The sequence below is a fragment of the Lolium perenne genome, chromosome 6, assembly GCF_019359855.2.
Source record: "Lolium perenne isolate Kyuss_39 chromosome 6, Kyuss_2.0, whole genome shotgun sequence".
NCBI lineage: Eukaryota > Viridiplantae > Streptophyta > Magnoliopsida > Poales > Poaceae > Lolium > Lolium perenne.
The window spans coordinates 247,902,711-247,917,354 of record NC_067249.2 but is presented as its reverse complement, the minus strand read 5'-3'; the positions used below and the strand labels follow the sequence as shown (position 1 = coordinate 247,917,354).

General features: G+C 47.1%; 1 protein-coding gene across 1 annotated transcript; it reads left to right on the top strand.

Moving 5' to 3' along the window:
• Nucleotides 1-2,243: 2,243 nt before the first annotated feature.
• LOC127309894 (malonyl-CoA:anthocyanidin 5-O-glucoside-6''-O-malonyltransferase) lies at nucleotides 2,244-3,710 on the top strand. The gene has a single exon (XM_051340604.2). The coding sequence runs from the start codon at nucleotides 2,408-2,410 to the stop codon at nucleotides 3,569-3,571; it is 1,164 nt and encodes a 387-aa protein (XP_051196564.1). The 5' UTR covers nucleotides 2,244-2,407; the 3' UTR covers nucleotides 3,572-3,710.
• The last annotated feature ends 10,934 nt before the right edge of the window (nucleotides 3,711-14,644 follow it).

The window sequence follows — 14,644 nt, the reverse complement described above, 5'->3', positions numbered from 1 at the left end:
GCTTCAGGTCAGACGCCTTCTTTTATTTTATCGCTCCACGATTTTACTCTATATATAATTGTTTTAGGCATGGAGGGCACTGGGAATTGAGATGTGAGTGTGACTGTGCGACGAGTGGCAAGACAGGGTCAAAGATGTGTGCTTGCACTAGGAGCTGCGTGGTGAACTTCGAAGCAAAGGAGCATGAGACCGTGACATGCTGATCAAGTGATGGCTGAGCCTGGTGGCTGATCAAGTAAACGGCATCCGCAGTCACACAACTTGTTTCACATGTGTACTTAAGTCACACATGTTGCAAAACGAACTAACCGGTTACACAACTTGCGAAACATGTGCACCCCGGGTCACAAAATGGTTTCATGTCTGGTTTTTTGGCAAAACCAGTCACGTGCGGGCCACGTGAGGTAGACAAGGCAGTCAAAATTTACACAAACCCCCTATTGTTTTCTTCTCTGTTCAACGCATTTTAGTTTGGTCATGTTTGATAGCAAAATGAGAGTCATCTGACAGGAATAATTGTGTTTCGAATAAATATGTTTCACAGCACCGACACAAGTACCAAGTACATTCAGTTTTAAGAAGAAATACCAAAATAGCAAAATGGCAGCTCCTCATTCCTTATCTCCTGGAGCTCCTTGCGTTGACTCGGACTCCTCTTGATTTTCTTTATCTTGTGATCTTTTTCTTCCGGTTATACTAGCTCTTCCAGATCCTCTTGCTCCTCTTGCAACCCTTGCTCCATTTTCCCTCCTTGTTTCTATAGAATAAGTTGTCATAGTAATTACTTGCTGCAAGTTTGAGAATAATTTTTTTATACAAAATAAATTGTGATTGATCATACTTGCTGAATGTAATAATGTACCGTAGCGACAAGAGGGGGTGAATGGTGCTACATAGTTTTTAGTTCTTTTCGGTTTTTAGAAAGGCGGAAGTAAAGGTGGTAACTTGATAGTAAAGGTGGCCCTAGAATGATGCAATGCAATACAACAAGTAACACAAGTAGCAATACAAGAAGATGAATAAGTATGTGTGAATGTGTGGTGGAAAGTGTAATGTGCAAAAATATCTCCCCTAAACCCTAAAGTCTAAACCCTAAACTGGGAGGCTTCGAGTAATGCAACTGCAGCTGCTGACACGGGAGCTGCAAAACCCTAAATCATAAACCCAAACCCTAACCCTAAACATAACCCTAACCCTAACCCTAAATCCTAACCCTAACCCTAACCCTATCCCTACCCCTAAATCCTAACCCTAACCTTAATCCTAAACCCTAAACCTAACCCTAACAAGTACATCAAGGCAGCTCATGTGATAATGGCTCTAGCTGTGGGTATGCTGGAGGCTACCATGTGCCAAATGGTCCCAAGCTTGGTTTTCCATGTGTATGTCCTAAACAAACCGTAAAACAATGAAAAAGTACATTGGTGAAACCTCACGTGGAGAAATCTAGGGGGTAGACCCGCCGGGGCACACATACCGCTGTTTTGGGGGGGGGGGGGGGGAGGAGGGGAGAACGACCGCTGGAGCAGTGGAATCCCACCAAATCTTGCATGTGGACCTATCATATGTGTGAAAGTGTGGTCGAAGGTGTAATGGTGCAAAAATAGCTCCCCGGTGTGACCTTCTCACATTTGGGCAATAACACTTTAGCAGATTTTCCGAAGCGCGGATTGCTCCGAAACCCTAATATATGTGGGGGATGAAGATGGAGAGTACTTTTGTATTGCACATTATCTTAAGTAACACTAATAAATAGTCATCAAAAAGTAAACTAACTAAAAAAATAAATATAACTATTAGATGAAATAAAATAGAAAGAAAAATAAAGAAAATGCCATATGGCGCACGGCAAAGGCTACGTTGCCGTGCAACCAAGCCGCGTGCACGGCAAAGCGTATGCCACGACAACGCCCAAAGCCTTTGCCGTGCAGAGAGTCTTTGCCATGCGGTGTGTTGGGTCATTGCTGTCAAGATTTCTTTGCCGTGCGCTGTCTTCAGAATTTGCCATGCAAGATTTTTTTGCCGTGCCTCCGTTCAGATTTTGACGTGCACATTTTCTTTGTCGTGCGTTCTGCTTGTTACGCACGGCAAAGAAGTGCATGGATGAACGGCAATGATTTGGCAGTCCATGTTTTCCCGTAGATATTCATATTTCGTTCGCGCGTCTCTCTCGCACGCAGCACTCGTGGTGTTGAAATTTTACATATTTGCTCCCTCGCGTGAATCTGAACAGATCGTGCTCGTGCAAGCTGCATACTTTGCTGCCTGCCCTGCCGGCTCTGATGCGAGCAGAGTGCACCCTGCCGCCTGACGCTAGCTGTTGATACAATACACGACTAGTACTGATTGATTTTTCACCATGATTGTTGAACCCGCTAGCTAAGAAGAGCCACTCGATCGGACAGCAATGGCGCCGGCACCACTTGACCGGCACGTGACCGTCGTGGAGCGGTGCGAGGTCTCGCCGTCGCCGGCGCGGGCGGCCGGGCAGCCGTGTGCGCTGCGACTCACCTTCTTCGACCTTGCCTTCTGGGACTTCCCGCCCGTGCAGCGCCTCTTCTTCTACGACCACCACAGCACCGACAGCCTCCTGGACGTCCCGGGCTTTCTCCGCCAAGAGCTGCCCCTGTTCAAGCAATCCCTGGCCGCCGCGCTGCACCGTTTCTACCCGCTGGCCGGGAGGCTCGCGCCCGAGCTGCCGGCCGATGCGCCAGAGGTCGTGTGCTCGGACGGCGACTCTGTTCGCCTCACGATCGCCGTCGCCGCCGGCAGCGACGACTTCCAAGACCTCGCGGGCGACCACCCGCGCGACACCGCGAGGCTCCGGCCCCTGCTGCCAACTCTGCCCAAACACGCCGTGTTCGCCGTGCAGGTCACCGTGTTCCCTCGCGCCGGCATCTGCATCGGTACGACGCTGCACCACGCCGTGGCCGACGGCTCCAGCTACGTGCACTTCGTCAAGACGTGGGCCGCCATCCACCGCGGCAAGAAGGTGGTGGACCTCGCGCCGCCGCTGTTCGACCGCGGCGTCGTGCGCGACGACGGTGGGCTCCGTGAGGCGTTCGTCCGCGACCACCGCGCCCTAGCAGCGGCCGGCGACGGACGCATGCACGACTGGGACCTCAGCAGGCGGCCGCCGGGCGCCGTCGTGCTCGCGACCTTCCGGTTCACTGACGAGCTGCTCGGCCGGTTGGGGAAGCGCGTCGAGCCGGAGACCTCGGCGCGGCGGTGCTCGCCGTACGCGCTGGCGTGCGGCGCCGCGTGGGCCGGCATCGTGCACGCGCGCGGCGGCAACGGCAGCGGCGCGGCCCACCGGTTCGGGTTCGTGACCGTGGCCGGGTCGCCGAAGATGGGGATATACGCGGCGGCGGACCTGGGCGCGCCGTGGGGACGGCCGCGGAAGGTGGAGATCGTGTCCGTGGAGCGGACGGGCGCGCTGGCGCTTGCTGAGAACCTGGACGGCGGCGGCGGCATCGAGGTCGGGGTGGCGCTGCCGCGCGGGGAGATGGACGCATTCCGCGCGTTCTTCTGCGACCTCGTCGCCACAGCGGCCTTCCGGGACCGGGACTGAAACGCGCGCGCGTGCACGTCGACAGCGAGCGAGAGTGTTTGGTTTTTTTCTTGTCGAGCCTTCCTTGTCATGACGACATTCACATCTCAAATTCTCAATAGACAAGAGCCCATGATAGCGAAGGCGTCTTCTGCTTGCACGCAGCCACGCCGCTCGATTTCAGAGCATCTCTAACGGAATCCGTAGACGCCTGAACAGAAAATCTCGAGTTCAGTTCACTCACTGAATTCGTATTTACGTATCGAAAAATGGCTGGCGCAGAGGAGATCACGTAAATCTAACCTATATTTTGTTTTACAGGTTTAGTTTGCAGGCTCTATACACGAGCGCCACCGCTTGTTGAAGCTCGTCGCAACATCAGCGGCGGTCCGCAGACCTCCGCCCGCCCCGAGAGACGTGGGAGAGGGTGGCGGAAGCTGCGGGTTGGCTCTGGCGGCTGACGAGGCCGAATTGAGGCTCATCGGGTTTGTTTTACGGATCGTCCCGTTTGCAGTAACTGAACTACGCCGTTTTTTCAACCGGATCTTTAAATTGGCGGTTATTTTAGCTCTATTAGAGATGCTTTTAACCTGATTGTGTCGCTCTCTCGAGTTGTAATATCTAAAAATTGGCCATACAACATACATGCAATTTCCCTCAAATATGGAAATATGTATACGCAGAAGGAAAGCAGAATCAACAAGATGTTCACTAATCAAAACATCAGTACTTCACACAACATAGCTTATAAAAGTGAATACACGAAAAGTTTGATTGTATAAGTTATAATAGATACATGAATAGTTTGATATAAAAAAATACCAACGACACTTCAACATATTGATGGATGGAGAGCAAGTATTTGACAGGTTTGTCCTCTCTTTTTTAGTGTTCCATGCCACACGTTTCAACCCTGTCTTATGGTTTCTGATTTGCAAAAAAAAAAAACCCTGTCTTATGGTCGCCACGTTGGACTTTTGTTTGATTGGATGAAAAATAATGAAGAAAATAAAGTAGTTAAGTGATGATATTTAAAAAATTAGAGACTACTATTTTCTCTACTGTGACATGTTTTTCCTTATCAACGCAAGTTACTACTAAATAAAACTTGATTAATTCTTATTAATACCTATATATGATACCGAAAGATAATACATTTTACCACTTCTATTTATTATCTTCTCCGGATAACGTGAAAAGGACGATATGATTTCTCTAACGTTATACCTCTGCCCCAGTCTGCATAGAAATCTAGACGTAGACATGTCCCATAGTGTTGACCTAAAGCGGAGCTTCACGCCACGCCCTCTTGAAGCCGCACGTGTTGATGGTATGGATGTTTACGACTGACATCCATCTGGTCAAGAGATAATGGGTTGCCAACTGCCAATCCGAAAAGATCTCCAGCGGAGAAGTCCAGAACTTGTATGCGGCCATACTAAGGGCCAAGAACAATATCAGTTAGAATGGAGCTATGGCACAAGAAGAGCATTAAGGCCACCGCCTTATTCGATTCAGACGCTGAAGCTCACACATCCAGCCGCTGGTATGACATGTGCCCCACCCGGTGGAGTAGATCTCCTCTGGGCCTAGTCAGGCCCGAGCAGCCAACACATCCACAACCACATCTCCATCACAGATGCCGCGCCGAGACCTAACTCTGACTTGAGATCGGTCGGATTCCCCCCATCTCGGAGGAGATGCCGTGACCTGGGTTGACGGCATCAATAGAGAGGGAGGAGGATGGAGGTGGCCCGATGTTGATGCTAGGGTTTACACATGTGTTACCAGGAAGGGGGCGACACGGGGTTCGTGTGGTTTTCATAAAATTGCTGGTGAGTTTCACTTCCGGGCTAACATGATTTTTAATCTCAGTTAAGTATGTATTCAAGATATATTGCATGAGTGCCAGGACAACTGATCCTAAAGTTTAAATAGAGCCCTAAATTCGTGTGAGTGAGTATTTGAAATCAGATGTTAGGTCGGTACATCCACTCGCCCAACTAGTTGAGTTAGGCTGATTTCGTAAGCGTTGGAAACTTTGATATTTACTTGGAAGTTAAAGTCGATTTTGGAATTGGCTATTTTTATTATAAGATCGGTAAATTAAGTGTTGGAAGTTTATTTTTTGAAAACATACATATTTTTTTCGATAAAGGGAATATATTAATATCAAAAAGATACCAATTACACCCAGCCTCTGCAACAACACACCACCCTAATGGCACTACGGATGCACACAGCCAAAAAAAGGAAAAGAAAACTAAGAAACAAAAGTCCCGCTACAGTATCTCGGGCCTAACAACAGCAATACATCCACCGCCAAAACAACACCTGAAATACAGACTCTCCAAAAACGACGCCTCCAAGAAGGGAACAGTGCTCTAACACCGTCGTCACCTGATCAACGATCTTAGGTTTTCACCCTGAAGATAGTCTCCGCTCTCAAAACAATGCCTCCAACAAGGTCATTGCCAGGCACAACCAGTTAAGGTCAGACCTTGGGTTTTCACCCTGAAAGGTAGGACTCCGAACTTCACCTGTGTTGTCGCCCCCACTTTCATACCGCTGCTGTGAAGCCCGGAACAACAAGCAAGTCCCTCAACAGCGCGGAGACTTGAACCTCCCTTAGCTAGTCCTCCCCTCCGGCCTTCATGAACTTCTCTTCTTCCGACTTTCATCATGGATCCATAGTCACTTGATGTCAACACAGAAAAAGAGCTTCGCGCCGCTCCCTCCAGAACCAATCGGTCGGAATAAAAGCATGGGCGCGCACGACCGAATACCACCGATCCAGCAAACTCCAGGCAAAAAGCACTGTTACATTCGCCGGCGGAGCCTTCCGGAACTCAACACTCCGGCTAGATCACGAGTCCAGGCCTCCGGTAGGTCTTCCTCTTCACGCAAGAGAGACCCTAGGACCTTATGGTTGCGTATCTAATTGGTACGTGGAAATGCTTGTGTACACATGTCTACATTGACGCCATAGTAGGTTGTATGTTATTCATTGGTAGTACCGTATTAGGTATTTTGAATAAATCATAGCTGGTACACTACAGCAGTGTAAATTTATCTCAAACATGTTGTGGCCTTCATCTTTATCGATATATATATACTTCATTTTATTCTTCCCGAGTATAGTAGCGTAGCAAATGGCTTCAGGTCAGATGTCTTCTTTTATTTTATCGCTCCACGATTTTACTGTATAATTGTCTTGAGCATGGAGGGCACTGGGAATTGAGATGTAAGTGTGACTGTATCTTGAGGGGCAAGCAAAGGATTGACATGTGTGCTTGCACCGGGAGCTGCGTGGTGAACTTCCAAGCATAGGAGCATGAGACCGTCACATGCTGATCAAGTGATGGCTGCGGCTGATGGCTGGCCGATCAAGTGACTCTTCTGACCCTTTGCACGCAAATACAACCTGCATTGTTGCAAGAGTGACAGTTTCAATTTTTGTCGCGTTGTTTCAGTGACAAGGTCATGGAGCTACTCAAGTACAATTGGGGAGACTTTGGTTGCTCCCAAGGGCATTTTCTGTTTCCGTAGGCTCAAGTTTGGCCCGTTTGGTGTGTAAGGGCCTTCACCTTCGTGCATCATATGTTTCTTAAAGCGGTTCAAAAGAATATGTATATGCGAAAAGAAAGCAGTACTTCACACAACATAGCTTATATAAGTCAATACACAAAAAGTTTGATTGCATAATTTTTCTCTAAAAAAAGTTGGATTGCATAAGTTATAGTAGATACATAGTTAGACATATTATATAGATAATTGACATAAATAGTAGTATAGTACTAATGACACTTCAACATAATGACGGATGGACAGCAAGTATTTGACAGGTTTGCCCTCTCTTTTTTAGTGTTCCATGCCACACGATTCAACCCTGTCTTATGGCCGCCACATTAAAATTTTGCTTGATTGGAGGAAAAATAATGAAGAAAATAAAGGTTGCCTTTTCTTAGTTAAGTGATCATTTAAAAAATAAGAGACGACTATTTTCTCTTTGTGCCATGTTTTTCCTTTTCAATCCAAGTTACTACTAATAAAACTTGATTGATTCTTATTAATCACTTCTGCTCCGGTGCTCCCCCCTTGACAAATGTCTCAGGCCGCATAAAAAATAATAATGGTTAAGATCTTTCCATACCCCTTCGTAAGCGGGATCATGATCGTAAAATTTAAAAATGTGATATATACGTACAACCCTCTAGAGACACGTATGGCCCGTGTTATCTTGTACGACTATTTTATGTATGTATAGTGTACTACTACGGTGACGTGCGTGTACCGAATAGGCAGGACATATAAAAGGGTCGTGGACGTCTCCGCCTACGGCGTCCCACCAATTTCCCCCCCCCCCCCCCCCCCCCCCCCCCCAAAATCAGGAAAGGAAATATCGTATGTATACCGACGGGCATACATGGGCTAGATATGGATCAGCGGGCTTAAGTTGGAAAAGAAAAAAAAATGAATATAACCTCTCAACTTGTGTTAGGGGGGAGCACCGGAGTAGGACTCCTTATTAATAGCTATGTATGATAGTAAAAGATAATACATTATACCGCTTGTATTTATTATCTTCTCTGGATAACGTGAAAAAGGACGATATGATTTCTCTAACGTTATACCTCCGCCCCAATGAACATCTAGACGTAGACATGTCCCATAATGTCAACCTCAAGCGGAGCTTCACGCCACGCCCTCTTGAAGCCGCACATGTTGTTGGTAAGGACGTCGGTGGAACCGGTGAACCACGCGAGCTGGTTAGATGCGTGGGGCAGAGGGCTCGTAGTACCCCCCTTTTCTTGATCCAGCCTTTTCTTCGCTTCGGTAGTTAATCACCTAAAATCCAAGGGAGGCTGGCCTGCACGCCATACCTATACCCATACAGTGCCTCTGCTACATGTTCGCTTGCTGCCATTTTTATTTCAGATTGCAATTACTACTTATAATCATCCATATTACTTGTATTTCACTGTCTCTTCGCCGAACTAGTGCACCTATATATCTGACAAGTGTACTAGGTGTGTTGGGGACACAAGAGACTTCTTGTATCTTAATTGCAGGGTTGCTTGAGAGGGATATCTTTGACCTCTACCTCCCTGAGTTCGATAAACCTTGGGTGATTCACTTAAGGGAAACTTGCTGCTGTTCTACAAACCTCTGCTCTTGGAGGCCCAACACTGTCTACAGGAATAGAAGCGTGCGTAGACATCAAGCTATTTTCTGGCGCCGTTGCCGGGACGTTTACCACTGAAATCCATCTGATGAAGAGATCAAGTGTCGCCAAGAGCCAATCCGAAAAACTCTCCCGCATGGAAGTCTGGAATTTGTATGTGGCCAGACCGAGGGCCAAGAACAACAACATATAGGATGGCGTTATGGCACAAGAAGAGCATTAAGGCCGACACCTTGTTCGATTCAGGCCGTGAAGCTCACACGTCCAGCCGCGGGTACGACGTGTGCACTACCTATTGGAGTAGATCTTCTCCGGGCCTATAGCCACTCCAATGCATCCAACGCATCCACAACCACCTCGCCATCACGGTTGTTGCGCCAAGACCTAACTCTGACTTGAGATCGGTGGGATTCCCCCATCCCCTTGGGGAAGGGGCTGCCGTGACCGGGGCCGATGGCATCGGCAAAGAGGGAGGAGGATGGAGGTGCCCCATTGGCGGCGCTAGGGTTTACTCATGTGTTACCTGGAATTGGGACACACGTGGTTCGTGCGCGCGGCTGTCTTAAAATTGGGGGTGAATTTCACTTCCTGGCTACCAGGATTTTTAATCTTAGTTAAGTGTCAAGTCTAGTATTCAAGATATATTGCATGAGTAAAGATAACCTGATCAAGTATAAATAAAACTTCAATTCGTATCAATGAGTATTTGAAATCAGGTGTTGAGTTGGTACATTCACTCTCCCAACCAATTGAGTTAGACTCACTTCCTAAGTGTTGAGACTCTAATATTTATTTGGAAGTTAAAATAGATTTTGGAATTGACTTTATTTGTTATAAAATTGGTAAACTTTGTGTTGAAAGTTTTTTTAATCTGAAAACGCACATATGAAGACCATATGGTTGCGTATCTAATTGGTACATGCAAATGCTTGAAGACACGTACACTTGACGTGGTAGCACTGTTGTAGGTATTTTGAATAAATCATAGGTAGTACACTACAACCGTGTAAATTTATCTCAAACATATCATCTTTATCGATATATACACTTCATTTTCTTCTTCCCAAGTATAGTAGCGTAGCAAATGGCTTCAGGTCAGACGTCTTCTTTTATTTTATCGCTCCACAATTTTACTCTATATTTGTCTTAGACATGGAGGGCACTGGGAATTGAGATATGAGTGTGACTGTCCGACGAGGGGCAAGCAAGGGATCAAAGATGTGTGCTTGCATTGGGAGCTGCGTGGTGGACTTCCAAGCATAGGAGCATGAGACCGTGACATACTGATCAAGTGATGGTTGCGGCTGGTGGCTGACCGATCAAGTGACTCTTGTGATCCTTTGCGCGCAAATAGAGCCTGCGTAATTGCAATGGTGGCAGTTTCATTTCATGTGGGGCTGTTTCAGTGGCAAGCTCTGGATGTAATGAAGTACAATTGGTGATTCAGTGAGTACCATTCTGTATCAACGGCATCGTGTATCCCCATGCCAATTATGATTAGAAATATATTATGTTCAGTGAGAAAAAACGTCATGGCATAAACACCAGAGCAACACCTTAATTTTAAGTGACACTTTTTATTTCATAGACTTTTGGAATAGAATCGCATTTTTTTAAAGATGAACCATAATATATTACCCAAGCAAGGTGCTTCATTAAAAAACTTCCAGTCCCCTTCGGTATCCTGGCAAGGAAAAGAGTGCGCAAGAAACTTACTGCTCCGGAGTTATAGAATGGTTACATCAGGTTAGACAGAGAACCTAAACAACTAGGGGCTCATCGACCCAATTACAATCATTCAAAGCTAAACCCGCCAAAGACAGAGGTACAGAAATATGAATAGACCCAGAGTCGCCCTTCTTACCTAGCAGCGCCAAACCATGTGCTAGACCATTGCTTGCAAGGTCAACTTTGCAAATGGAAATAATTCAGAAGCTCCATATAGGCTCCAACAAGAAGTATCATTTACTTTGCATTGTAAAGTCTTGACAGTGCGCAAGCAATCAGATTTCAAAATTGCATATGGAGCTTAAAATCTGGTTAGGGATTTTAAGCCTCGAAGACACGCTAGAACCTCAGCCACCTCTCCACTCGCGCACCATGGAGGCCTTGTTTACTTGTCTGGTATTTTTAGGTTTGGGAGAGTAAAATACCGGCCCACGACCGAATCCCGAAAGTTACCGGACGGCCCGTTTACTTCCCTGGTTTTTTTTGGGTAATATTCCGGCCCATCCTAGATCTTCCCAACCCGGTAACCTGCACCCTCCGGTTTTCTGAGCCACGAGGTCGACCCCGTGTATTCTATCGTGGAAAGGGGAGACGAGCGACCAAGGCTACGCAACGGCGGCGACCGGCGGCGGGGAAAGGCGACGGCGGCGGGGCAAATCTGTAGGATAACGTTGCATAGAAAACAAAAATTTTCCTACCGCGAACACGCAATCCAAGCCAAGATGCAATCTAGAAGATGGTAGCAACGAGGGGTTTATCGAGTCTCACCCTTGAAGAGATTCCAAAGCCTACAAGAGTAGGCTCTTGTTGCTGCGGTAGACGTTCACTTGCCGCTTGCAAAAGCGCGTAGAAGATCTTGATCACGATCGCTTCCGGCGCCACGAACGGGCAGCACCTCCGTACTCGGTCACACGTTCGGTTGTTGATGAAGACGACGTCCACCTCCCCGTTCCAGCGGGCAGCGGAAGTAGTAGCTCCTCTTGAATCCGACAGCACGACGGCGTGGTGTCGGTGGTGGTGGAGAAATCCGGCGGAGCTTCGCTTAAGCGTGCGGGATGTGGTGGAGGAGAGAGACCGCTAGGGTTTGGGGAGAGAGGGGGGTTGGGCGCCGGCCCTCTAAGGGGTGCGGCCAAGGCTGAGGCTTGAAGTGGTTAGCCCCCTCTCCTATGCCCCTCATTATATAGGTGGAAGCCCCAAGAGTTCTAGTCCAAGTCTTCGAATAAGACCCCAACACTAAAACCTCCCATATGTGGGAAACCTACTCAAGGAGGGAGTCCTACCCAAGGTGGGACTCCCACCTTTCCTTGAGGTGGGTTGGCCGGCCACCCTAGGGGAGTCCACCTTGGACTCCTCCCCTTTAGGGTTGGCTGGTCATGCAAGGTGGAGTCCCTCCGGGGCTCTACTTTCCATGGTGATTTCTTCCGGACTTTTCTAGAACCTTCTAGAACCTGCCATAAATGCACCGGATCATTTCCAAACTTGGAATATGACTTCCTATATATGAATCTTATTCTCCGGACCATTCCGGAACTCCTCGTGATGTCCGGGATCTCATCCGGGACTCCGAACAAATATTCGAACTCCATTCCATATTCAAGTTCTACTATTTCAACATCAAACTTTAAGTGTGTCACCCTACGGTTCGCGAACTATGCGGACATGGTTGAGTACTCACTCCAACCAATAACCAATAGCGGGATCTGGAGATCCATAATGGCTCCCACATATTCAACGATGACTTCAGTGATCGAATGAACCATTCACATACGATACCAATTCTCTTTGTCACGCGATATTTTACTTGTCCGAGGTTTGATCATCGGTATCACTCTATACCTTGTTTCAACCTCGTCTCCTGACAAGTACTCTTTACTCGTACCGTGGTATGTGGTCTCTTATGAACTTATTCATATGCTTGCAAGACATTAGACGACATTCCACCGAGGGCCCAGGAGTATATCTATCCGTCATCGGGATGGACAAATCCTTTGTTGATCTATATGCCTCAACTCATACTTTCCGGATACTTAATCCCACCTTTATAACCACCCATTTACGCAGTGGCGTTTGGTGTAATCAAAGTACCTTTCCGGTATAAGTGATTTACATGATCTCATGGTCATAAGGACTAGGTAACTATGTATCGAAAGCTTATAGCAAATAACTTAATGACGAGATCTTATGCTACGCTTAATTGGGTGTGTCCATTACATCATTCATACAATGATATAACCTTGTTATTAATAACATCCAATGTTCATGATTATGAAACTAATCATCCATTAATCAACAAGCTAGTTAAGAGGCATACTAGGGACTCTTTGTTGTCAACATATCACACATGTACTAATGTTTCGGTTAATACAATTATAGCATGATATATAAACATTTATCATAAACATAAAGATATATAATAACCACTTTTATTATTGCCTCTTGGGCATATCTCCTTCAAAATCAAGACGGCGCCGACGAGATCCACCTCCGGCGACTGGTCCCCGGTGAATCCTCGCGCCTCCTCCCCTTTTCCCCTCCTCCCTAGGGTTTCTTGGTGTCGCCTGTTGGAGATATGCCCAAGAGGCAATAATAAAAGTGGTTATTATATATCTTTATGTTTATGATAAATGTTTATATACCATGCTATAATTGTATTAACCGAAACATTGATACATGTGTGATATGTAAACAACAAAGAGTCCCTAGTATGCCTCTTAACTAGCTTGTTGATTAATGGATGATTAGTTTCATAATCATGAACATTGGATGTTATTAATAACAAGGTTATATCATTGTATGAATGATGTAATGGACACACCCAATTAAGCGTAGCATAAGATCTCGTCATTAAGTTATTTGCTATAAGCTTTCGATACATAGTTACCTAGTCCTTATGACCATGAGATCATGTAAATCACTTATACCGGAAAGGTACTTTGATTACACCAAACGCCACTGCGTAAATGGGTGGTTATAAAGGTGGGATTAAGTATCCGGAAAGTATGAGTTGAGGCATATGGATCAACAGTGGGATTTGTCCATCCCGATGACGGATAGATATACTCTGGGCCCTCTCGGTGGAATGTCGTCTAATGTCTTGCAAGCATATGAATGAGTTCATAAGAGACCACATACCACGGTACGAGTAAAGAGTACTTGTCAGGAAACGAGGTTGAACAAGGTATAGAGTGATACCGATGATCAAACCTCGAACAAGTAAAATATCGCGTGACAAAGGGAATTGGTATCGTATGTGAATGGTTCATTCGATCACTAAAGTCATCGTTGAATATGTGGGAGCCATTATGGATCTCCAGATCCCGCTATTGGTTATTGGTCGGAGTGAGTACTCAACCATGTCCGCATATATAGTTCGCGAACCGTAGGGTGACACACTTAAAGTTGGATGTTGAAATGGTAGAACTTGAATATGGAATGGAGTTTGAATATTTGTTCGGAGTCCCGGATGAGATCCCGGACATCACGAGGAGTTCCGGAATGGTCCGGAGAATAAGATTCATATATAGGATGTCATTTTATGTGAATTAAATTGACGCGGAAGGTTCTATGGAAGGTTCTAGAAGGTTCTAGAAAAGTCCGGAAGAAACCACCAAGGAAGGTGGAGTCCACATGGGACTCCACCTCCATGGCCGGCCAACCCTAGTGGGGGAGGAGTCCCAAGTGGACTCCCCCTTAGGGGGCCGGCCACCCCCCCATATGGGAGGTGGAACTCCCACCTCTAGTGGGAGTCCTAGCTTGGCTAGGTTTCCCCACCATATGGAAGGTTTTTGGTTCGGGTCTTATTCGAAGACTTGGAGACCAACTCTTGGGGATCCACCTATATAATGAGGGGCCAAGGGGAGGGGGCCGGCCACCCCAAGACCACAGCCTGGCCGACCCCCTTGAGTGGCCGGCCACCCCCTCCCAAACCCTAGCCGCCCCGCTCCTCCACTTCCCGCACGCTTAGCGAAGCTCCGCCGGATTTCTCCACCACCACCAACACCACGCCGTCGTGCTGTCGGATTCAAGAGGAGCTACTACTTCCGCTGCCCGCTGGAACGGGGAGGTGGACGTCGTCTTCATCAACAACCGAACATGTGACCAAGTACGGAGGTGCTGCCCGTTCGTGGTGCCGGAACCGATCGTGATCAAGATCTTCTACGCGCTTTTGCAAGAGGCAAGTG

What these genes read in the sequence shown, in the direction of transcription:
- LOC127309894 (XM_051340604.2), top strand. Translation starts at nt 2,408, where the DNA reads ATGGCGCCGGCACCACTTGACCGGCACGTGACCGTCGTGGAGCGGTGC.